General features: G+C 39.6%; 1 protein-coding gene across 2 annotated transcripts; it reads left to right on the top strand.

The window, feature by feature from the left end:
* Positions 1–1,355: 1,355 nt before the first annotated feature.
* On the top strand, positions 1,356–23,285 carry LOC112568120. Of its 2 annotated transcripts, none has more exons than XM_025245225.1 (21): positions 1,356–1,448; positions 2,833–2,930; positions 3,423–3,541; positions 3,941–4,114; positions 5,099–5,383; positions 5,814–5,987; positions 7,568–7,852; positions 8,585–8,758; positions 10,005–10,289; positions 10,656–10,829; positions 12,375–12,659; positions 13,558–13,731; positions 18,194–18,220; positions 18,424–18,450; positions 18,662–18,688; positions 19,396–19,782; positions 19,899–20,067; positions 20,365–20,477; positions 21,571–21,657; positions 21,974–22,133; positions 22,454–23,285. In XM_025245225.1, the coding sequence occupies exons 2-21, from the start codon at positions 2,857–2,859 to the stop codon at positions 22,677–22,679; spliced, it is 3,426 nt and encodes a 1,141-aa protein (XP_025101010.1). In that variant the 5' UTR covers positions 1,356–1,448; positions 2,833–2,856; the 3' UTR covers positions 22,680–23,285. The 2 variants fall into 2 exon arrangements, with proteins under 2 accessions (XP_025101010.1, XP_025101009.1); XM_025245224.1 differs by lacking the exon at positions 1,356–1,448 and adding an exon at positions 1,673–1,789.
* The last annotated feature ends 623 nt before the right edge of the window (positions 23,286–23,908 follow it).

The raw sequence follows: 23,908 nt of genomic DNA, 5'->3' as shown, positions 1-23,908 counted from the left end.
GTTTCACGTGCAGACGATTACGAAATCCTCAGGCAACTCGTATCTACATTACTGAGACACGGACGATTGCACTTCAACGGCTGGTAATACTTCCTGGGGTCTGTCAGGACATTTCAATGTTTGAGCCAACTGCCTTAATTAGCGATGTTAACCTGCAGACTGATGATGGACGAGCATGCGCAGTCAAGTGTATCATCACTAAAGAAGGTCACTAATGTAACACCACAGTTTGGCCCAAGGAATGACTCACACAACGGAGGCAACCAACTGTATGTGGGGGGGGGGGTGTCCAGTCATTTAATCCCCAGACACTTCATCCCCGACACTCAAGAACAATTTTCATATCATATTGTTGAAGAACATTAAATTTACTAGCTTATATGAACTTTAACTAATGTTGTAGATGTCCAAATGACGTTGAAGTTAATAGCATGATTTGAATTTGAATTTCAATTAAATTTTTCACTGACTTCATAATTTTTATAGTTAAGGATTTCGTTTAGGGATTAAGTGTCTGGGGATGAAGTGTCTGGGGATTAAAAGTCTAGGGGATGAAGTGTCGGGGATGAAGAGACTGGGAACCATGTGGAGGTCAGCTCCTTGACAGTTGTCAATATTCTAGAAACCCTGAATAAATGTATATAAGTAGGTTGTTTTGCAGGATTCACGTGTGAGTTATCTGCAAGTTATTAAAAGATTTGTTCATTCGCAACTTAAAACAAGTGTATGTTGAACGTATCTGAGTGATTAATACTGATAGTCGTATGTGTTACACATTGTTTGATCTGTTGGTTATGGGTAAAGAAAGCAGTCAAAATACCAGAGTGTGGACAGACCAATATTTGTGTTTTATCAAAAGAATGGACAATTGCACGAGTATGGGAAGTGACATGTGGAGTGTGGAATAATAATTAAAAAAAAAACTCCAGAAACACTTAACGAAAAATTTGTGCGGTTTTTTTTCAGTCCTTGTGATTATATTCTAATCTCACATCAGTATTGAACACAACGCTATCTTTGACTGAACTACAACATGGTTCACCGGTTGTAGAACTTACACAGACTGTTACTGTAAACGCGGGTTCACACACTTCAATATGCTAAGTTTTGTACGTGTCTGTGTACGTGTATTCGTGTGTGTGTGTGTCAGTGCATGTACAATACATGTTTCCCTAAACAGGAAGTTCATAGGATTGTAGCTCAGTCAAACATCGACTATCATCCTCTCATCTCTTCCCTCTTGCTCATGGGGAACACTTCTAGAGACGCACGCACTAATCTTGAACAATCGCAAGTCATACAGACCGGAAGTCGTGTCAACCACTCACTAGTCCAACCAATGCAACGAGTGGCACAACTGGAGAAATATTTTGGTGAAGTCACACACAGAGTTCATAGAGAAAGTCACATTGAATCCTTTCTAAAACTACACACCAGTCAGGGTTTTGGTGAGAACTTTTAATTTGCATGAGTGGATGTTGAAAGAACTTTCGTTAATTTGTTCAGCTTTATTATGTTTCTAATATTTATGACTGCTGTCAAAATTTGTATCTGAGTCTTCTGCCTCCTGCTTGTGAATTTTTACATACCTGACATTCTGTTAAAGAAAAAGTAATTTGTATTTGGCATCAGGATAAAACGTTTTAGATGTTTCCTATCTGTAATATTTCAGACTCTACTGGCGTGACGAGACATTACTGAAAATTCAGTGATTTCTTTCTCCTGACCATGCTGCTATTTATACTAAATTGCGATGACGAGGATGACGATGATGACGACGATAAAAACCGTAAGATTTGTAAAGCACATTCTCACACTAGCTCTCAGCGCTTAAGAACAAAAACGCGACATGGACAACAGACGAGAGACAAAACAATAAATAAACAAGAAATGAAGGGCGGAGGGATAAACAACAGGACGAATGAAAATTAAGGACAAATACACAAGACGCAAGGAGGATGCAAGTAACAAGGACTGAGAGTATCGTGATTCTGCTGATGAAGACAAGCAATAAGGGGGAAAGGGGGAAAGAGTGTGACAAAGGACGAGCATTATGGGAAAGGTTGTTAGGAGTCATGGTTACAGAAGAGGTGTGTGTTCAGTGCACGTGTAAAGGAGTCAATAGTAGGTAGGTGGCGGGTATGGAAAGGGTAAGAGTTCCATTGTGGATGTGGCCATATGTTGTTGTTCTGGTGACAGGAAGGGTAAGGAGACGACCTTCAGACGAGGAGCACAGTTGTCTAGCTCGGATACAAGAGAATAAATATTAGAAAATATTAGAAAACAAATGGTTACTGATTGTTTTACGAATCTACTATAACAACCTCCATAGAAATAGTAGTAATATTCAACCTCTGAGTTAAACTTAAAGTGTATTTGAACACAGCCGTGTTATAAATATTGTTCTTTGCGCTAATCTGGCTTGTTGTGGTCAAAGTTGCAAAATGATGCATCGTGCATGGGTTGCTAGGAGCCACTCACTTTGGCTTTCATTTCAATCGAGCACGAAAGTTTCACCGGCATTTTGTAACTGTTCATAGCTCAGTATTTTCTAGCTGTTAATATCTCATCATTTTCCAAGAACGCGAAGATGAAGTAGCTTTGTTAGAAAGATAGTTTTATTTTTATTCTTACCCTGAATGTATGCTAGACCACAGTTCTCAATCTTTTAGTTCTTTCTACAGCTTAATAAACCTGACTTGTGATTTGTAGCTTTGAAATGGCGGCTAATTTCAAAATAGCAATTGATCGTTCATCCCAAGTCCTACCTACAATTATTCTAACTTATTTCAACAAAAATGACCAGCTGTATAAGAAGAATATTCTTTGTAGGTAACGACAGATATCAGAAGTCAAATGGGTCAGAAATGGTTGCTATGGTTTCTTGCTCTGAGTCCCATCAGCTTGTCTGTGGTCGTCCACACACAAAGGTACGTAAACAGTGTAGTGTTTTAATAATAACAACAGCAAGAACAACAAAAATACGACTAAGAAAACAAATAGTTTGAAAACACCTCAAGACACTTTTTTCCATTATGTGATTCATTACCCGTGTTATATATTTTAAACAAAAATACTGTACATCAGAACAATATGTCTACAGCAACATAAATTTAGAAGATGTTTAATGACAAAGAAAGAGGGAGGAAGAGAGAGCGCGTGCGAGAGAGAGCGAGCGAGCAAATCGTACTCCTGCAAAAACGAAACTATGAGGTATTCTTACAATTTATCTCTAACAATTACTTACTATTAACACAAATACACAATGTGGCTATCAACACATAAATAAATATCCTTTATAACTTAATGAATTTATTCACTAACATTTGTGCAATTTCTAGAAGACATTGAAAAAGCCTAAGCAAGGACTCAGGCAGCCTCGTTTTTGACTTTGACTTTCATTGTCCCGCACATTGTTCCAGCTCAGACAGCTCCCTGCTTTCGATGTTTACGACGGAAATATCTACTTCTAATCCGAAAGTCAGCATGACACAGACTGAACCAACAGCCACAAGCCACCATCGTCGGACTACTCAAGGTGGTAAGCATTTCAAGCAACAGAACATTTTCTTGCGAGTTAGACTTCAATGATCAATGATGGCAGACTATTTTTTTTCGCCTTTAAAATATCATGGTGGGAAACAATTCATAAATTATTTATGCTTATAAAACTGCACTTTCATGTTGGACATTAGTTTTCCCTGTCCTCTAAAAAGGAACCCAGGCTGTTGTGACTATGCATAGCCATAGCATCAGGTTTAGTACACAATCCTACCGATCCTACTCTAAGTCACACACATATATATATAGTTATAAACAAAATTTGTTTCACAAGAAGGAGCCTATGAAACTTATTTTCGCAATTGTTTTGGTCCAACTGTTTGTTCGCTGAAACTTTGGTGTTCACACTTATTATTATCACAAAGAAGTTATTTTTCAGACTGTGACGGTCCACCTCAACCTCAGTGGCGGACAAATGTGACGTTTAGTGGGTGGAAACACGGTGACGTGGCAATTTACACCTGTAAATTAACAACTGACGTGTACGTCAAGGGTACAACTACGGTCGTCTGCAAAGATGGAGAGTGGGAAACTCCGACCATACTGTGTGCACGTGAGAAGACTGCTTAAACCTTGAACACTACCATGAACTGACAGGAACGAAAATATTATAAATTAAAAAAAAATACTTTGGAAGAAGTCATGTATACTCATTGTTTTTATGAAACATTACAAACATGTCAAATAAAATATCGAAAACAAAATTGGGAAGTTTTTCAAGTGATAATGCGAGCTTCCTCAGCAGGCTTGCTAAAAAGAAAAGGGGAGAAAATTTAAGCAGATATGAACCCCTTAGTCATGAAAAATAAACTGTTTCAGATAAAAGCAACAACTTTATCAAGCTTTGTAGCATAGAAAAACATAAATTCAGTAAGCGAGATTAAGCAGCAAGAAAGTAGTCAAATCACAATTTCGATAGTTCCAGGAAACAATCACAAATTAAAGCTCAACATCATCTTGTTTCAGTGATTATATCTAATTGCCTTCCATCACTGAGGATTTCAATTTTATGTTATGTTCAGACACTGTAACCCATCTATAAATATAAAAATGAACACTGAAAATTGTCATTACAGGTTGAGTATATATGAGTATGTGTACAGATTAGTCCAAATAAATGGCACATGTCAAAAATGTCTATAAGGCGCTTTTTAGCAACCTGGCAACTAAAACTATTTCTTTTTAATTTAAAAAAATAACAGACTCTTGGAAGGTCGTTGGTTACTATTCACTTATATAGTGAAGGGATTAGACCATGCACTCCTTACAGTCTTGTCCGTTTTTTTCTAATTTTTTGTTTATTTCGAGATTTCTATCACATAAACTATTAATTACTTTTTTTTACCCAGGAAGCCATTAAGCTATAAGGCTCAGTAGTCATTCTAAACATCACAGCAAGTGCTAGCACACAGTATTTTAAAGACGCCCATAATGTATTTCATTTATCAGAGGTGACAACAACTCAGTAATATGTCTGAAGGCGAGGACATTGTTTACACATCTTGATGACTGTCTGGTGTCATTCTGTCTGTCGTAGCCACCACGTGCTGGTATCATCACTGGAGATGGGGACCTGTGTACAAAGGTTCACACAATAAAACACAAAAGGGTTTGGACTGCAGTGCGTGGTCCAGTGACAGTCCGCACAACAAAGAAGACAAATACAAGGACGACAACGTCTACACTGTAGATGGCAGCAAGATGGCCGCCGGCAGCTACTGTCGCGTCTTCGCCGACGACCACCCGAGTGCCTGGTGTTACACCACCAGCAACCAGACTCAGCGGGACGACTGTGACGTACCTCGCTGTGACGTCGCTCATGGTACGATACTAAAATAAAAACACAGTCTCAACTAAAAACAAATTAATGCTTAGAAAATAAATAACAACAACAACGACGACGATGATGATAATAATAATAACTGAACTATTGAACAGAGTAACTCATCAAATATCACTTCTTCAGCTCCCGATATCGGCGTAAAGATAGCATCACATGTTACTGAGACAAGTGGACCTAACTTAGATGTGTCTGTACTTTAGCTTATACACAGAAGATTTTCCTAAAGTACACTTGTTTTGAAATATTAGCAATTGTTAAATGTCGCGAAATGTCCCTTTGAGGACTTACTGCCATATGTACAGATTATATAAACACTGTAACAGATGATGTATTTAAGCAGAATGAAACCTGTGCGACGGCCACAGCATTGCTGCACGTACACGGTGTTGAATATAAGGCTATTTTTCAGACTGTGACGGTCCACCTCGACCACTGTGGCGGACACATGTGACGTACAGTGGGTGGAAACACGGTGACGTAGCAAATTACACCTGTAATGTTTCATCCGACGTGTACGTCAAGGGTACAACTACTGTCGTCTGCAAAGATGGAGAGTGGGAAACGCCGACTATACTGTGTGCACGTGAGTGTGTTTGTGCTTTTAAGGCTACTAGGAACTGACAGGAAAGAAAACAGAAAACACCGCCAGCGGACCGCTTTAGACCCCGTTGGTTCCGATGTACTTTGTCTCGCTCTCTGCTATTCTTTTCCAAGTCTGCTTTGGTCTCCCAATTCTCCTCTTCTCCAGAGGGTTCCAGTCGAGTGTCTGCTTGGCAATGGTGTCAGCTGGTTTGCGCAGGGTGTGTCCTATCCACCCCCATTTGTGCTTTATGATGTCTTGGCTAGCAGTATTCTGGTTGGTTCTTGTCCACAGGCTGCTGTTGGAGATCTTTTCAGGCCATCTTAATCCCAGAATATGGCGGAGGCATCGCTTGGTAAAGGTCTGGAGCTTGTTGTTGATGGTGTTTGTCACTCTCCAGGTTTTAGAGCCATACAGTAGCACTGCCTTCACATTGGTGTTGAAGATGAAGGTCTTACTGGGGAAGGACAATGCTCGGGAGTTCCAGAATGGCAGTAGGCTGTTGAAAGCATGCCTGGCCTTGTTGATGCGGCTTTTGATGTCATTGTCTGCTCCACCGTCCTTGTTGACAATGCTCCCCAGATACGTGAAGCGGTCTGTTTCCAGAATGCTCTCTACTTCCTCTGCTAGCTTACTCAGCTTAGTTTGTGAATGTTGCTGCCGATGACATAGACGACTAATGTCATCTGCAAAATCCAGATCCACTAGCTGTTTGGTGAAGGTTCACTGGATACTGACGTTGTTGTCTTGGGTGGTTTTGCGCAAAATCCAGTCTATGACCATCAGCTTGAGTCAGTTATTAAAGCTAAATGTCTTGCCTTAACGTGGATTTATTTTCTGTAATTATGCTCCAACATTGTTATCCACAGGCAACTAGAAATAGAAACACTTGCAAATGTTTAGCACAGGTAGGCATGGATCAGTCTACCTGTAGAACAGCTATTAGGCTTAGCAAAAGCTTTGTACAAAATGGTAAGTTTTATTTCGGTGGAATAAAGTGCGTTACGTTTTAAAAACCACAAGTGAAAACATTTTTAGAACTGTTTATTTTGTTTTATCTCTTCATTGGTTATCTCTTAAACCAGCCTCTGTGCTGTTAGCGGTCGTCTGAGTATTGGGTAAAGGCAGCTGATTAAACCAGCCTGACCACTAAATCTTGATAAGAGTCTGTAAGCTGGCTGTTAGCAACCTGAAGTAAGAGGATTTTATCTAAAGATTGTTGGTTATTCTATTTTGAAGCATTAGACGATGCACTGCTCAAAATCATTTCTTTTTCTCCAACTTAAGCTTTATAAAATTGTATCACACAAACTGTTTAGCCTGTCACTCCTTTACACGTAAGTCATTCAACTTGATTTTTAAGAGACATAAATAATACCATGCCACTCTACACGCTATATAGTAAGTAAAACACTACAGCTAGTTGAGCCCATCTACCAACATTTCAAACCGAAATTAGAGTAAAATCCTTTTGTTCATCAATTAATGAAGCAACTTCTTTTACGACTTAACTACAATTGGCAACGAGCACATTGCTTGGACAACGTGTTGACTGTTTGCCTCCTGTCTTCCTGTTGTCGTAGCCACCACGTGCTGGTATCATCACTGGAGATGGGGACCTGTGTACAAAGGTTCACACAATAAAACACAAAGGGGTTTGAACTGCAGTGCGTGGTCCAGTGACAGTCCGCACAACAAAGAAGACAAATACAAGGACGACAACGTCTACACTGTCGATGGCAGCAAGATGGCCGCCGGCAGCTACTGTCGCGTCTTCGCCGACGACCACCCGAGTGCCTGGTGTTACACCACCAGCAACCAGACTCAGCGGGACGACTGTGACGTACCTCGCTGTGACGCCGTTCATGGTACGATACTAAATTAAAAACACACTTTGAACTTTCTCTCAATGCAAAATAATTTAATCCTTAGAACTAGGGCCACCGAGAGCCAGCATTGGATCAGGGTAAGACGACTCTCTGGGACTCTCCTAATTGTAATCGTAAATTATTTTTCCAGAATATCATATGTAATTTGATTGTCAATATCTTCATTTCATTGAGTAACGTTACATAGACTAAACATTAGAACAAGTGCACTAGCATCTACATCACTACTTGAACATATAAAGTTGTTGACAAGTGAGTGGTTAGTAAATGAAAAAAAAAACTGACAATAAAGGATCAAACGTTTAGTATACCATACAAGTTCATCCCTAGAGTGAAGAATGCTCCGTTAACTTTTCCTTCAAAGAAAAAGAAAATAATGAGGAAATCATTGAGCGGAGTAACTTACTAAATAAGGCTTCTTTAGTGCTCTACATTTGAATAAAAATATTATCACATATCAATGAAAAAGAGTCTATCTGAACCTAAAAAGAAGGTTTACTTTACCTAATCTTATACCGAGAAAATTCTCTTAGTTCTCTTTCAGTTTGACATGTAAATTTTAAATTTCACGAAATTTCTCTGTAAGGGCATGTTGCCTCATATATAAATAAAATAGATTATTTATTGAACCAAAATGAAAAAGATGTAAAATTAGAAACTTGAGCGACTTCTTGAGCATACACGACATTGAAGTTAAAGCTCATTTTTCAGACTGCAAAGGTCCACCTCGACAACAGTTGCGGACACGAATGACGTACAGTGGATGGAAACACGGTGACGTGGCAATTTACACCTGTAATGTTACATCTGACGTGTACGTCAAGGGTTCCACTACTGTCTTCTGCAAAGATGGAGTCTGGGAAAAGCCGACTATTTTATGTGCACGTGAGTTTGCGTTTTGTGCTTTCTGGTTGGCAGGAACTGAGACAGCAGCTAGGAAAGAAATTTATCACAGCTGATGTTTATTTCGACTTCTGTGACAATCATTGTCACCTTTACTTACCCTCCAGTCTTTGACGATGGTAAGAAAGTTCTTCCTCTGACCACTGCAATACCTTGAAGAATAGTCTTCGAAGCAATGTCCTGCTAGGTCAGAAGCCCAAAAGAGACCAGCTTGCGTGGTTTGACTGTTACAAGTAGAGGGTTTTGGTGTCATAAGAGTGTAGCAGCAATCTCTTGTATATCTTGTATAGTACAAGACCATTGCTTTTATGTTCTCTCTATGACATCCGGAGGAGCCTCCTCTGGCACGTTCTCGAATGCCTGGATTCTCATTTCCGTCTCTGCAAACAGAGCCCACGTGTCAAATAGGCGCTATGCAAATCCTATTATTGTTATTAATATTATTATAAAGTCATAAGACCAAATATTTGTGTGTAGTGAATAATCTTTATTGTCATTAAATCTTTGCTCACACGCCAACATAAGCTACAATACAGAAATAATGTGGCCTCCTCGAGAGGTGACATGTACCCGTGTAAAGTAGAAATAGAAGATGAAGCATGTATGTCAGAGACAAAGCTTATACCAACATCAGAACACAAGTCTCAGCACTGAAAGGTGTGCATCCTACAGACCCAGACTGTGTCAAGGGTCATGGGAGAGACTTCTAAGGAAATCATTCCACGGTTTCTATATGGATTTTTAAATTGCGCGGCAACGGTTTGAAACAAGATGAACCAAAAAATATTGCTATACAATGAGTGATGTGTGAACGTTCAAGTGCACTCGTCTGTTATTGGGTTACTCATTATTTTTTGTGCTTCACGGAGGATGCTTCAGCACTTACTGTATAAGCTCATGACAATGGTATTCAGATGAATACATTTATAACCTCGCGTGAACTTCAGACTACATATTTTCATATCTTCAAACGACCCCATCTATGTTTTAAATACTGATGACTTATCTCTTGCTATGAGTGATGTCAATAAATGATCAAATTTCAAAGGTTTCTACAGGCTTAAAGATAATGATAAATAGATCAGCTCAGTTCTTACCTACAAGCACTTTAAAAGCACCGGATACATGTTACTCTTCAGGTAAGGAGACACAAGTCAAGAACTGTCGGACAAAGTCTCACAGCCAGCAGATTGTTGACTGTTTGTTTTGCTTGTTCCTCTTCTCCTAGCTACAACTTGCTGGTATACTCACTGGAGATGGGGACCTGTCTACAAGGGCTCACTAAATAGGACCAAGATGGGATTCGACTGCAACGCTTGGACAAGTGACATTCCGCACATCAAAGGCGCGATGTACAAAGATGACAACATTTACACTGTAGATGGCAGCAAGTCCGCTGCTGGCAGCTACTGTCGCACCTTCGCCGACGAAGAACCGAGCGCCTGGTGCTACACCACCAACACCTACACCAAGTGGGACGAATGTGACGTACCTCGCTGTGACGATGTTCTCGGTAAGATATACAATTAAAAACATTTTGATGCCAACCACAATGCACAAGAAATTGTGCTTTAAAAATACCCTTTTAAATTAATGACAATTCTTTTTTTTTTCGTTAGTTTGCTACATCTTACAGAGGCAGCATCGCGTTTTACCTAGATAAGTCGACCTTAACCTAAGAGCTGTGCCTGTACCAAAGTTTTTATTGAGAGATTTGTTGGACTTGTTAGCAATCGTTAAGTCTCACGAAATGTGAGGATTCATTGTGTAGATATGTGTGTATCTATATTTTTAAATCCAATGAAATAAAAGAAACATAATATCAGAGACTTGAGAACGTCCTTAACGTAAAGGGATTAATTTAAGGCTAACATTTCAGATTGTGAGGGTCCGCCTTTACCGTACCCGCGGACAAATGTGACGTACAGTGGATGGAAACATGGTGATGTAGCAACTTACACCTGTAAATATAAATCTGATGTGTTCATCCTGGGTAAAACTGCCATGAAGTGCGAATATGGAACGTGGGAAGAGCCGACCATTGTATGTGCACGTGAGTATGTTCGTTGTGCTTATAAAGTCCACCAGAAACTATGACAGGAACGAGAAGACAAGCGTACAGGAGCGATTGGCTGGTTGGTTGATTTAGTGGGAATATGCTTTTACCCTAAGATGATTTGGCACTATGGAGGAGGTAAAGGGGGAAGTAAAGCGTACTACCCGGAGATGGCCCACATGCAAGCAAGTGTCAAATTACTCAAATGTGAAATCGGAGTCCAGATCCTCTTACTGTAGTGGTGTGACATCACAAACTGTTCTGAGCATGGTCTAAACAAGATGTCACCGAACACTTATAATTCTTTGTAAGAAAACAATAATTCACCCTCGCTGGGGTTTCCCTAGTGGTCATGTGACCAAGCTGATGATGCTTCCTTGAATGCACAAGGTCGAAGGTTATGCTAGGATGTTGATGTTACGGTCTGGTCTGTGGCACAGCGTAAAAAGCAGCAGCCGGGGTAAAAACCTGTCAACCGAATTTATAATAAACTTTCTCTATTTAACACTAATTATCCAGGCATGCGACTTTCACTCCGCGCGTCTGAAAGTTATACAAGGTGTTAAAAGCCTTACATGGCTACAATAATTTGAAAACAGCAAAGAGAAAGTTGTCGGTGAGATTCAATACCAGTCTCATCAATATCGCACCGACTGACAAATTTACAGAAGGTCGATTGGTATATACACAGAATCCTCTTCTCTCTCTCATTCCCGCCAGGCGACTCAGGTGCATATTTCAATGTATTGTTTCAGATATTCATGTGAGACTGTAAAAAGTACAGAAAACAAATTAACCGCGACGCTTAGAACGAAAAATATTATATCTATTAAAGCTTTTAAAGTGTTAAACGAAACAATTAACGAAGAGTATGATCGTTGGATCCCATAATGAACTTGCCAAAATTCGAGTCGTGGGTCTTGTGGACAGTGGTAAAGGAAAAGTTATCATTCATCGTCTTGCGCTAAGAAAGGAAAGAATTCGTCCAATTCCATGGTGTTTAGGTATATATATATGTGTCTTGAAGTATTGGATTCCCATACTAAATATGAGTAAGGAATATTTCAGAGTTTTTGTTTTTTTCTAATGAAAATACAGTTGAAACTGTAGACTTGGTTTAAAGTTGTATAAAGTTCAAAGTTTGTGTCTAATGGTCTTATTGTATGATGTCGGCCCATCGATGGAATTGCTCAATCACGGGCTTGGGGCGGCTGTCGCCAGTCTACTTGTTTCCAAGACGATAGGTCTGCTCAATGTCCACACCACACCATGATTTTCCAGCGCAGAATTTGTTTATAAGAAAGATCACTTTAGAGCTACATTCAGTATAGTTCTCCTCGACACTTTCTTGGATGCCGAACAGTCTATTAGTTCTTCGCATAGAAACAATTTGCATCTGATCATTTTCGTCATTATATCGCTCACTTTCCTCGGTTAACTCATTAATTTTTCTCTTATTTTCACATACCTTTTCGTTAATTGAACTGCTCAGACAACTTGTTGACTGTTTGATTTGTGTGTGTGTGTTTATCTGTGTCGTAGCTACAACTTGCTGGTATACTCACTGGAAATGGGGACCTGTCTACAAGGGCTCACTAAATAAGACCAAGATGGGATTCGACTGCAACGCTTGGACACGTGACAGTCCGCACACCAAAGACGAGATTTACAAGCAAGACTACTTTTACTTTGTAGATGGCAGCAAGGCCGCTGCCGGCAGCTACTGTCGCATCTTTCGCGACGACTACCCGAGTACCTGGTGCTACACCACCAACACCTACACCAAGTGGGACGACTGTGACGTACCTCGCTGTGACGATGTTCGTGGTAGGGGAGACAACAGCACACCAGTTCAACCCACCATATAAAACTAGTTAATACTTTAAAATCGAAATAATTAAAAGTATTATTCGAATCATCAGATGTCTTCTTTAAAAATAAATTAGTTTGATCCCTATGTTTTCAGAAAGATAGGGATGCAGCTAATTTATTTCTATTATTAACTGCAATATTCTGAAATTTCCTTTTGTTAATTGCTTATATTTACGTGTTTATTTTAATAGAGAAATGTGTTTTTTTTTCTCAGCGGATGCCTACAACATGCTTTGGTACATTGATTAATTTTAAAACTATCTGTAAACTTATGTTTAACTCACTATGTATGTATTTTCCTCACTTCCAATAGTCTTAGAGGTCTGAAACTGTCGCCAGTTCATCAGTTACAGAGTCAGTTCAATATAAAATTATTCCCAGCAGTCCTCAAGTCGTCATAAAATTTAATTTTATATGATTACTTATAGGTTTAATTAAGGGAGGTGGGTAAGTGCTGCTCTATGACTAGTAAACAGTAAACTGTAGTTTATCCCGTAATTCGGCTTGTAAGAAGGATATGGTCATAAAGTACAACAAACAAATAGATAACACAATTCAAAGGACGTAAGTGATAAAGTAAAATAAAACTGTTAAAAACAAACTTTTATTTAAAATGTACTATAAAGAGTAAGATTACTTTGTTCCTTAGGTCCTTAGGTCTGCATTTCGCTTAAAATATTAAAGTATTAGGTGGTACTGTTGTAGCTTGAAACTCTCCGTGGCCCCTCACACTTTCCTTTTCTAAGTCATTAAAGTAAGTCCGGAGACTGGAGGGAAAACAGTATTTGATCTTCTTTAAAACTCTTCAAATAAAAGTGTTTAAAAATAATTTCTTTTCCTTTTTTTTATTTAGACTGTGACGGGCCACCTCCATCTCTGTTGCGGACAAATGTGACTTACAGTGGCTGGAGTCACGGTGACGTGGCAGTTTACACCTGTCAATTTAAATCCGATAAATATGTCAAAGGTATCAGTAAGATTTCCTGCAGAAATGGATCGTGGGAAACACCGACCATACTGTGTGCACGTGAGTATGTTGTTTATGCTCTCTGGGCTGCCAGATATCACAAAAACTGAAACCAATTCCGGTATTCGTGTTTGGGCAATGAGTCGTCAAGAAAATTAACCTTTATTCTACTATGCACTCTTCGTGCGTGCGTTGACTGATTTCAAAATAAAAGATTACTGACCGGAATACTCGATCTGAGTTCTGTGTGCAGGTATTGTCCTGCCTAGTCCCTCTGTTCAATGGCGATTCGTGTTCTCACGTGAACAGTTTGAAGCGTTGCATTTATTTTAAGAAATTTGAAAAGTTATGGTCTTTAAGTCAAGATGTCAACACAGGTAAGACACATTTCTTTTCCATAGTGTTTTTCTTCAAATGTATGCTCAACGGTTTATTTGAAATTCTTTAAAGAAGCATATTTCACTCAATGTTTATACTCATTTAAAGTTGCTTTAGACTGTCAAGTCAAGCGTAGTCGGGTGTCAAAGGCCTTATTTGAATCCACTGTGCTACACAACCTTACATGACTGTTTAATTATACTCTGAAAAGAGGATAGATGTAGTAAATCTGTGTTGTCAAATCTGTTATTGCTGCAAAATAAACACAATCGTGTCAATGTACAAGCTGTTACTGTAGATTCAAGCAAATATTTCGACACCCTCCACCCTACCCACCCCTACACACAATGCAAATCAAGAAACAGTAATCACCAACATCATTTAACTGTAGGCTTTTTTCTCCAACAGACGACAACTTGAAGAAAAATGTCAGTCTAAGTCAGCTGTGCACATCCAAACGATGAACAGTTCTCTGTTGAAGACATCGAGGATGAGGGTGAGGAAACAGACATTTGCACAATATGAACTGGAGCCAGTGTCGCACTGAGGAAGATAGTGAAGTAGAGGAGCATCTGAATGGTTAGGTAGACTTGGTGAGCCAGGAAAAAGAGACAAAAACAAATCCAAGATCCGTTTTCTCCAAACAAAGTATTCTGACAAATCTGTCGGTTGACTGAGACAGTCACGAAATGTTGCTTATTGTCATGCTGTGTTTTACTTGTTTATTTCTGTACAACACACTGTGCCTTCTTACAGGGGAACTGTTTTATGAGGTCGACTAGTCCACATAGGTAGTTTTAGTTATTTTAGTTCTAGGTCTCTGCTGTTGTAAGGCTGTGTATCATCTCACTGACGATACATGATTTAAAGTTGGTGGGGGGGAGAGTATAGAAGCATACCTCCTAAGGGATATAATCATATTTTATTTACTAATTTTTGTTGTCGTTTGATCTCCCTTTGAAAGGAATATATTTGCATTTTCACATTTTGCAACTTTTTAAGTTTCTGTTGCAAGAGCCGAGAAAGAGAGCACGGGGAAGAACAAGTTCGTGTCCCGTGTAAACAGGAGCCTCGTCTTGGAGATGCTGAGTGTGGAGGTCAGTGTCTTTAGGACACACCAAGTGCTGGGCGACATCAGATTCACATTCGGATCGTTTATTCATTCAAGGGCTATTATCCCTTAGAAATGGAAGGAAATGTCTTTTCTCTCCAAGATCATAGAGAAAGTAATTCCGACACAGCTTTGGGCCTACTTACAAGCATCAGTCCCCCATGCTCAGTCAGCATATAGACCTTTTCACAGAACTGAAACTTTAATTAAAGTGACCATCCACATATTATCTGCCCTTGACAGTGGTGATATTTCTGCCTTCTCTACTGGACCTGTCTGCTACATTTGACACCATGGACCACTCTCTGTTCCTTCATAGACTACACACCTTACAGGGCAGCGGTTCTCAACCTTTTTCTAGTGACACCTCCCTGACGAACAAAGGTACGTCCATGCGCCCCCCTTAGCCAGCAATGTAAGCTAATTTCACTAATACCGGTATAAGAAACTGACCATCTTCGCGCCCCCCTTGTAAACACGTTTTGAGAACCGCTGCTGTAGGGGATTTCTGGACCTGCACTAGCGGGGTTCAACCGATAGGATGCAGACAGTGTTTGTTGATGGTGAAACATCTCATTCTGCTCCACTTTCTTGTGACATCCCTCAAGGCTCAGTACTTGGTCCACTTCTGTTTATTCTGTATGAGAAGCCACTTTCAGCTTGCATCCAGTCTCACAAGGTTTCTCATAATCGTGTACTGATGATATGCAGCTGTACTGCTCCACTCCTCTGGCTGTCTCACTCTGCTACCTACCTGCACTATAGAAGTCTGGATTAATAAAGTCAAATACTGGATGATGACAAACTTAAACTCAATGATGATAAAACGGATATCCCTCCTATGTTCGAGAAGAAATCCACCTTTGTTAAATAGGTTTTTCAATCCTTATTTTTCAATATCCTTTCCGCTTTTTATTTTATTGGCGAGTTTTGCAAGCGATCCATTTGAGATATTTGAGAAAAAAAAGCCTTTAAGTTAACACGTCATTTTTTTCCAACAATGTTATTTAATGAATGCTTAATGATTGATAGAAATCTGATTAGAGAAACATGCTCCTCTTGATTTTTTTCATGATTGAATGCTATTGAGTAAAGAAAGAGGTGGAATGTCTGGAAAAGTTCCTTAAATGAAAATGTTTTGATTTTTGTGCTACACTAATTTCCATAATTATTTAGTGACTCTCTGTAAAAGCATAGATTAATAAACTATTGTTGAAAATTGTAGTATAATGAGGACTATGGAAATACATATTAATGAAATTTAAACACAAACCTGCACGGATGCACACATACAAAATAAACAGTAATCTGGTCTTTCCAGGGCCACCTAGTCTACCTGATTTCATGTGAAGTAGATATACATTCTTACAGCTTTAAGATGCTCTTCTTAAGAGAATGATCTTCAATATACAAGCCATCTCTTCTGTCAGACACCACTTGCTAAACTCAATAACTAAAAAAATCAATGTACACGATAAAGGAAGACGAGGGAGACGTGACACAGATAAGGAGCGATGATAATTGTTATCACGTGGGTGAGTGTGAAGTGAAGGTATCAACTTTGAGTCTTGACTAGACTGGCTGACTGCGAGAGAATGAAGAACAGCAGAATGGCTACGTGGTCTCCGTGCCTGCTTCTCTTTGTGTGTCTCTCTGGTAAACATATTTTGTTGTTTTACTAGAAGAATGTCTTTTGTCTGTTAAGCTATTGATTTGATAATTGTGATTTCTACGATTAATTTACTGACATACTTGATGGCAGTCTCATTCACTACGGAGCACTGAGTGCCTGCGAAGCAAATTTTCACCGGTGTTTAAAAAAAATATACCTGTTAAACTACAAAAAAGACAACTATATGTGATACACCATTTAAAAGAGCATTTTAAAAACATTTGCGTGGTGTTTATTTCAAGAATTATAGGCTCTGATTTCTTTAGTAAGCTCACATCAAAGATATTAACTGTATGGGGCAGATTTCAGAAATCTGACCTAATGTCAAACGTCAGAAATTAAGAAAAATATTTTTACATAATATATACAAACATTAATACCAAACAAGATGATATTTTATTAGAATATACATTAGAATTTAAATATTACTTACTGTTTCCCTTCAATTTTTTGTTTGAGTACAAATCCACGTCAAACTGCGTAGCCAGCAAGGAATGTCAACATGGCGCTGTAGTAAACAAACCGCGTTTTTAAGACGAGAAAATACCTGATTGGTTGATTTTTTTCAGCCTGTGAAGGGAAGTAATCGAAAGAGGAACGTATCCTAAAGGTCCCGTGTTTTCTCCCTTATGTATTGGTTCATTTACACACAGGGTTACAGTTACAAATTAAGACACTACACTGGTTACAGAAGTTACGTAAGTGCGTCAGACTTCTCAATTCTTCTTAATTGCCTTACATTGTATAATTAAGAATATATTACTCACAGACAAACTACTGAATGTAAACATTCTTAATTATTCAGAGGCAATAAGGTTTTGCTTCTGAAAGCATTAAGTGTGCAGAGACGATGATGATTTTAGATAGGTATGGACTTCCACATGCAGGGCCGTGCTTAGGGGCAGGCGGACGAGGCATCTGCCTAGGGCCCCGCGCTTCAAGGGGCCCCGCGCTTTTGATTGTAACCTATTGACGAACGTTACAAATAAATTAATCGTAGGCTTATGTTGTAATGTGTATACAGCGTGCTGTCAATGATAAAAGACGAGATATCCCTGAGGAAAAAAGTGACTTTAGATCCCAACTAAAACCGTGTGATCGTGGCGTGAGGGCCCCGCACATGACCTTTGCCTCGGGCCCCGCGGGGGCTAAGAACGGGCCTGTCCACATGTACCCTACAGTAATAGTATGATACTTATACATGTATCCCATAGTATAACAAACAGGGTACACAACTTGATTGAGACAAAAGCATCACTTCATATTTTTGGACAGTCATGAAGACTTTCTCAACATTGACTGCCTGACATTGTATAAGTAAGAATATACATGTATTTCTTTTTTATATTTCTTTGTTTCAGTGGCAGCTCAGAGACAAACTACTGAAGGTAAACAGCGTTAATTATCCAGAGACAAAACAGTTTTGCTTCTGAAAGTATAAAGTTCAGAGATGTGTTTAGATAGGGTATGGACCTCCACATGTACCCTACAGAAATAACATGATATATACATGTATCCTATAGTGAACAGAGACTTTCTCAATATTCACTGCCTAACATGGTATAATGAAGAATACATTTCTTTGTTTCAGTGGCAGCTCAGAGACAAACCACTGAAGGTAAACAATGTCAATTATTCAGAGGCAATACGTTTTTTTTTCTGAAAGGATAAAGAGGAGATACAATGATGATTTTAGAAAGTTATGAACCTCCACATGTACCCTACAGTAATAATATGAAACCTATACATGCATCCTGCAGTATAACGGAGACCTTTTCAATATTAACTGGCTGACATTGTATAATTAGGAAAATATTCCTTTGTTTCAGTGGCAGCAGACACGCAAACTACTGAAGGTAAACATATTGATGTGGAATTTTCCAATCATGTAAACACACAATTGCAACATACAAGTATGTGAAACCACAACGTTAGACTCGAGTGACGTAGGTTCGTATCTCGGCTATACCTATATCTCAATGTGACACCTGTTTACAGGGCTGCCTTCGGTGGGTTTGCTTGGGTACTCTGATGCGTGTGTGTGTTGGTATGCGTGCAGGAAAGAGAATGAGAGAGACTGAGCAGGTATGAACAGAAGGATGGTGAGCAGACTTATCAGACACATTTATCGTCTACTAGTAACTGCGTTCGCCTTTGTGGCAAGTGCGGCAGGAAAGCCCTCGAGTAGGTACAGAAGCTGGGCCCTCCTGTGTGAGGACCGGAGCTGACAGTCATGTGACCTTCCAGCCTCACGTGTCTGCCGACGTCAGAACTTGTGTTACACGTGGAGTCTTGTAGTCGCGCGCACTACGACTACTTCATTTCTTTCTTCCGGCTCCACTGGCTACTTCAAACTCTCCTTGCTTTAGTCTTGTAATGTCTACCTTTGATACTGAACTGTTCCGACATGCTTTGTGTGCAAGTAGTAGTGAGGGTCATTGAATGTAGTGTTAAATGTGCTATACGGTATTATTATTATTATTATTATTATTATTATTATTATTATTATTATTATTATTATTATTATTATTATTATTATTATTATTAAACTGTATGTCTACAGACAACGTCATTCAACTGACACAAGTGACACCAGACTTCCCCAACCCCACTCACTCTCTCATCACGTGTCAGGTAACAGGCAATGAAACTGTCAGATCCATCTCGTTCATGGAAATCTTCTGGCGAGAGAGACAAATAGTTTACGCCAATACTAGCGAAAATGGTGGACTAGCAACCAAGGGGCTCAATTCCTTCGGAAACATGACAAAAGTCTCAGGAAAAGTAAGCCAGACTCATCCCGAAGAATCGCAGCTCGTGGTGGACATTGCTGCTGAAAGCTGTGAGGACGCGGCTGCTGGAGACTTTGCTTGTGTCCTCACATACTCACACTTCAACTCGTCAGACTCCCAGCTTGCTCGTGCGGAACTGGTGGCATCAAGTCCTTGTGGTGAGCTGTCTATACTAGCTCTTGTCTACAGGTCCTATGTTGTGAACAGCTCGTGAAATGTTATGTTGTGTTTGTTTTCAACTGTGTTCATGCATTACAGAATGCGAATGTTTCAGACAATACCAAGCTCGAAGTAACCTTCAGTAGCTACCCAAACCGACCACTCGGCTTTGTGGTGGGGTGTCATCAACAGTCGTATGATACACTTCTGACTGTGGAACTAAGTCTTCTACCGGACAAGCCATTGCTGTCTTCAGGCCGGCGCCAAATAGCTTACTTTGACAGGTGAGTTAGGCTGACCTTTGTATGTCTACTTATGCAGGTCACTGTGTCTGTCTGTCTGTCTGTCTGTCTGGGGGTGTGCGCCCTGCATATTCATTAAGAGCTACTGGCTCAGTTGTGAAGTGGTAACAACAACAACAACAACAACAACAACAACAACAACAACAACAACGACGACGACGACGACGACGACTTAACTCGATTTGCGTGTTAATGACTACCTGTGACCTTTTGCCTTTGTGTGCTGCATGCAAGCAGTTTTTTTTCTCTTTCTTTACGTTTTTTGTTTGTATTCTGCAGGTTTTCGTCAAACCTAAAACCTGTACTGAACCCAGACTTGGCAGAAAAAGGAGTCGCCTCTTACAGTTCACCTTTGACGGTTTATTTTTCCGTCAAAACCTGCGAAGACACTGGTAATAATAATGCTGATGATAATAATACTGATGATGATGATTGATGATGGATGATTGATGATGGATGATGGATGATGATGATGATGATGATGAACAATAAATTCAAAAGTTTCCTGAATACAGTGAAATGTGCAAAAATAAAGAAAGAAGAAAAAGGACACTGAAACACGTTTCTCATCCGATTGGTCGATACATTTATTTAAGGACTTTCTAAGCTTTTTCGGAATTGGTGAAATACTCAGATCATACAATCAAATACAAACCATACAAAGGGGAAAAAAACCAACCAAACAAACAAACAAACAAAAAAAAACAGTTTCAGGCTCAAACGCATGTCTTCTGATCAACCCATGCATTTATTAACACTGAGGAGCCACAGAAAATATTTCTAAGAGACAAAGAAGCGGCCTGATTTATAGCACGATGGTCAACCATTGCACCTGTGTAGGTAGAGAATGGCAAGTGATTTCGTGAATGTACTAAAGATAACTTTGGAATAATAGTTCTGCATTCTCTAAAGTTTCTGACGGGGGATCTGGAATACCAGCGAAAATGAGTTCCTATCGTCAACATGAAACAACACCAGAAAAGTAATAGCAGTTATTGTTTCTTGGGGAAGATCCTCTGTTGTGCTGATTTGACACAATTCATAGCAGACAAACTAGCAAATCGCATACATATACAGGGCTTCTGCTAAGGCTAAATTCTTTGGGGTCCCAGGGACCCCTTCATATTTTTAAGGGGTCCCTGTTCTTCGCCCAAATTTGAATGGGACCCCATTGACGAAAATTGAAGGGGTCCTCCGAACTTTTAATGCGTACTGTACACAATTTTTTGCGTAAGCAGAAGCCCTGATATATTAGAAAACATCTTTTGTCTGTTCCATCACCTGAATTTCGACCGATTCGAAACCAAAGAAAATTGGTGTCTGTCCTATTTTAACTTAAGGGACTGAATAGCTACGCCAGTCGGTAAGCTAAACAAAGAGTTATGTTACTGTGTCAAACCATAATAATGAGGTTTGATTCTTGAGTAATTTATGAAACCTCACGTGTACTACATGCTCTGTTCTGACTGTTGTTTACACCTGAAGGTGTTTACCGCTGTAAAGCAGTCTACCTGCCGCCAGGTGAGAACATTGTGAAGACCGTGGTGAGTGAGGCCAGACTGCCAGCCTGCTGTGAGTAGAATGATCCCCTCAATTAGTCTCACATAAAATATTGTGTAATTACAAATATGTTACTAAATTAAAAGTGTAATACAACACGTGAAAATTTAGTCTTCACTTCTCTGGTCTTTTGAACTTGAGTACATCAGCATAACAAGCAAGAAATCGAGAAATCCAGAAGATCAAGGACCAGAAGGAAAAACACTTGTAAATCGTGACTGGTTAGCCGCCATTTTTCCTGCAAATCGGACCCAAATTGAAATGAAAGTAGTCCGTTGGGCAGAAAATCAATCCGCATGCGAGTGAAGTCACTTTGGCTTGTTTTCAGTCCCGGGTGCAGTGGCGACTGTTGAGAGAAACACAGGTGATTTCCAAAGATATGAAACATTCGTGTGCCGGGTAGATCCAACCCTCGTTCTTCAGCTCGTCAGCCTGGAGGTCACCGTCGTCAGGAATGGGTCACGCCAGGTGCTGGCCTACATCAACAGGTCAGCTACGTCATTTCCTGTGTGCTGCGATGTGATGTGATTTTATGTGAATAGTTTTCTCTCCTCGTCTCCTCTTCACTGCCTATTTTGTGTCAGCGCCTATGGCTCTATTAACGTAAATGGTGATAGAAACTATCCAGTGCAAAAAATGATGAAACAAGAAAAAAACAATAATAAATAAATTAGTTAATTAAAGGTTAGTATTTGCTAAACGTTAAGTTGTTTTTATCTCTAAATCTTTAGTTGTTGGTGATGATGATGATGATGACGATGATGATGATCTATGCTTGATTCTTCCTTCCTATTATTGTCGACTGCAGTTTTCTGAACGACAAAGTAAGTTTCTCAAGCGATCGCCTGCGAGTTGAAGGTGAAATCTACCCATTGGCTCCAGCTGCATCCAGCCTCAACGTGACGTCACTAGTCAGTTTTGATGAAGGCGAGCCATCGTTCATCACCAGCTGCAAAGCCGTCTACACTGACAGAAATACTACTTCCAAGCTCTATGAATCCTTCGCGGATGAAATACTTCGTTATTTCAGATAAGAAAGTAGATGGAGAAGTTGACCAATCCCGTTCTCTTCCATCTCTCTTGTCGTCGTCCTTTTTCTCTCCTAGCGGTGCGGTGGCACAGCGGTTAGCGCCTGTCACCAATGCAGTGACGACTGATTGTCCTGGGTTCAGATCTCGTCTCACGCACGCAGTTCTTTCTCTGCATGTGGCATGTGTTTACAGGGCTGGCTGATCTCCGTGATAGTCTCGGTTACTGACAGAAACATCAACCCCACCCCATTCTTCTTCCTTCTGTCTCTCAAGCATGTCTTTGATGTACGTATCATAAGTCTCGTGACTAAGACGAAAAAGCAATTCCTTCTTCCACGACTCGTGATTATAGTTATACTTTTAAGAACTATTTAGAATCGCATCTCTAACATGTTGCCATCTAAACAAAATTAAATGAAGTTTGTGTCTAGCTTTAAGAGCAAAGTAGACACACAGACTTCTGTCGATATGATGATGTATTGTGTTACATTTCTGCTACAGCATATTATTCCTATTTTTATTTTTATTCATAACCAGATGCTGTCTTTGTCATACATAAAACATTTCTTTGTCTTCTAATGATTGATTAAAAATTATTGAAAAACGGTTGTCTGCAGCTTTCAGTTTCATGATTGCAAATCCGTCTTACAGAAAAGCAGCCATAATTTCTGTGTAAAATGGAGTTTCTATCAGGTCGTTGTAAGAAAATGTCTGTGTGGCCTTTGAAAGGAATGTGACTTGAAGAACTCTGTACCAGAACCATTTGCTACTGACGGATTAGTATACATGCCTTCACACATCATGTCTCTCACCACAAGACCGCCATACAAAATGAGATGACAACTCTTCTGCCAAACGATGGAACACAAACAAAGCCAAGAATATCAAGCACTTTAGAATGACTGGAGAAGAGAGACGATTAGATAGACATTCATAGATCGAGTGAACGACAGACAGACCGACAGACATGTAAAATGCCATGCTACATGTACAAACTTTCACTTTATTGAGCTTGTCATTTATCATTTATTTTTGAGGTTGTAGAGTGTGTTTTCTCTTTATGACATGAAGATGTGTATGTATTGTGTTGAAAGTATAACTTTGTCTGTGACACATGACTGAATAAACTTAAAATTAATACAGTTTCTGAAACTCTTCTCTCTTCATTTAGTAAAGACGTATAAAGACTGGTATCTTTGATGGATTTGAGAGTAGCCTCTCTTGCTCGTAGA

The sequence above is a fragment of the Pomacea canaliculata genome, linkage group LG7 (assembly GCF_003073045.1).
Source record: "Pomacea canaliculata isolate SZHN2017 linkage group LG7, ASM307304v1, whole genome shotgun sequence".
Lineage (NCBI taxonomy): Eukaryota > Metazoa > Mollusca > Gastropoda > Architaenioglossa > Ampullariidae > Pomacea > Pomacea canaliculata.
Note: the sequence above shows the minus strand (reverse complement) of the source record. Positions and strands in the feature narration are given on the sequence as shown.

Coding starts and splice junctions, on each gene's coding strand:
- LOC112568120 (XM_025245224.1), top strand. CDS start 1,754: ATGACGAGGATGACGATGATGACGACGATAAAAACC. Junction 5,384..5,813: donor TCGCTGTGACGTCGCTCATG/GTACGATACTAA, acceptor GCTATTTTTCAG/ACTGTGACGGTCCACCTCGA. Junction 18,689..19,395: donor AGACACGCAAACTACTGAAG/GTAAACATATTG, acceptor GTATGTCTACAG/ACAACGTCATTCAACTGACA.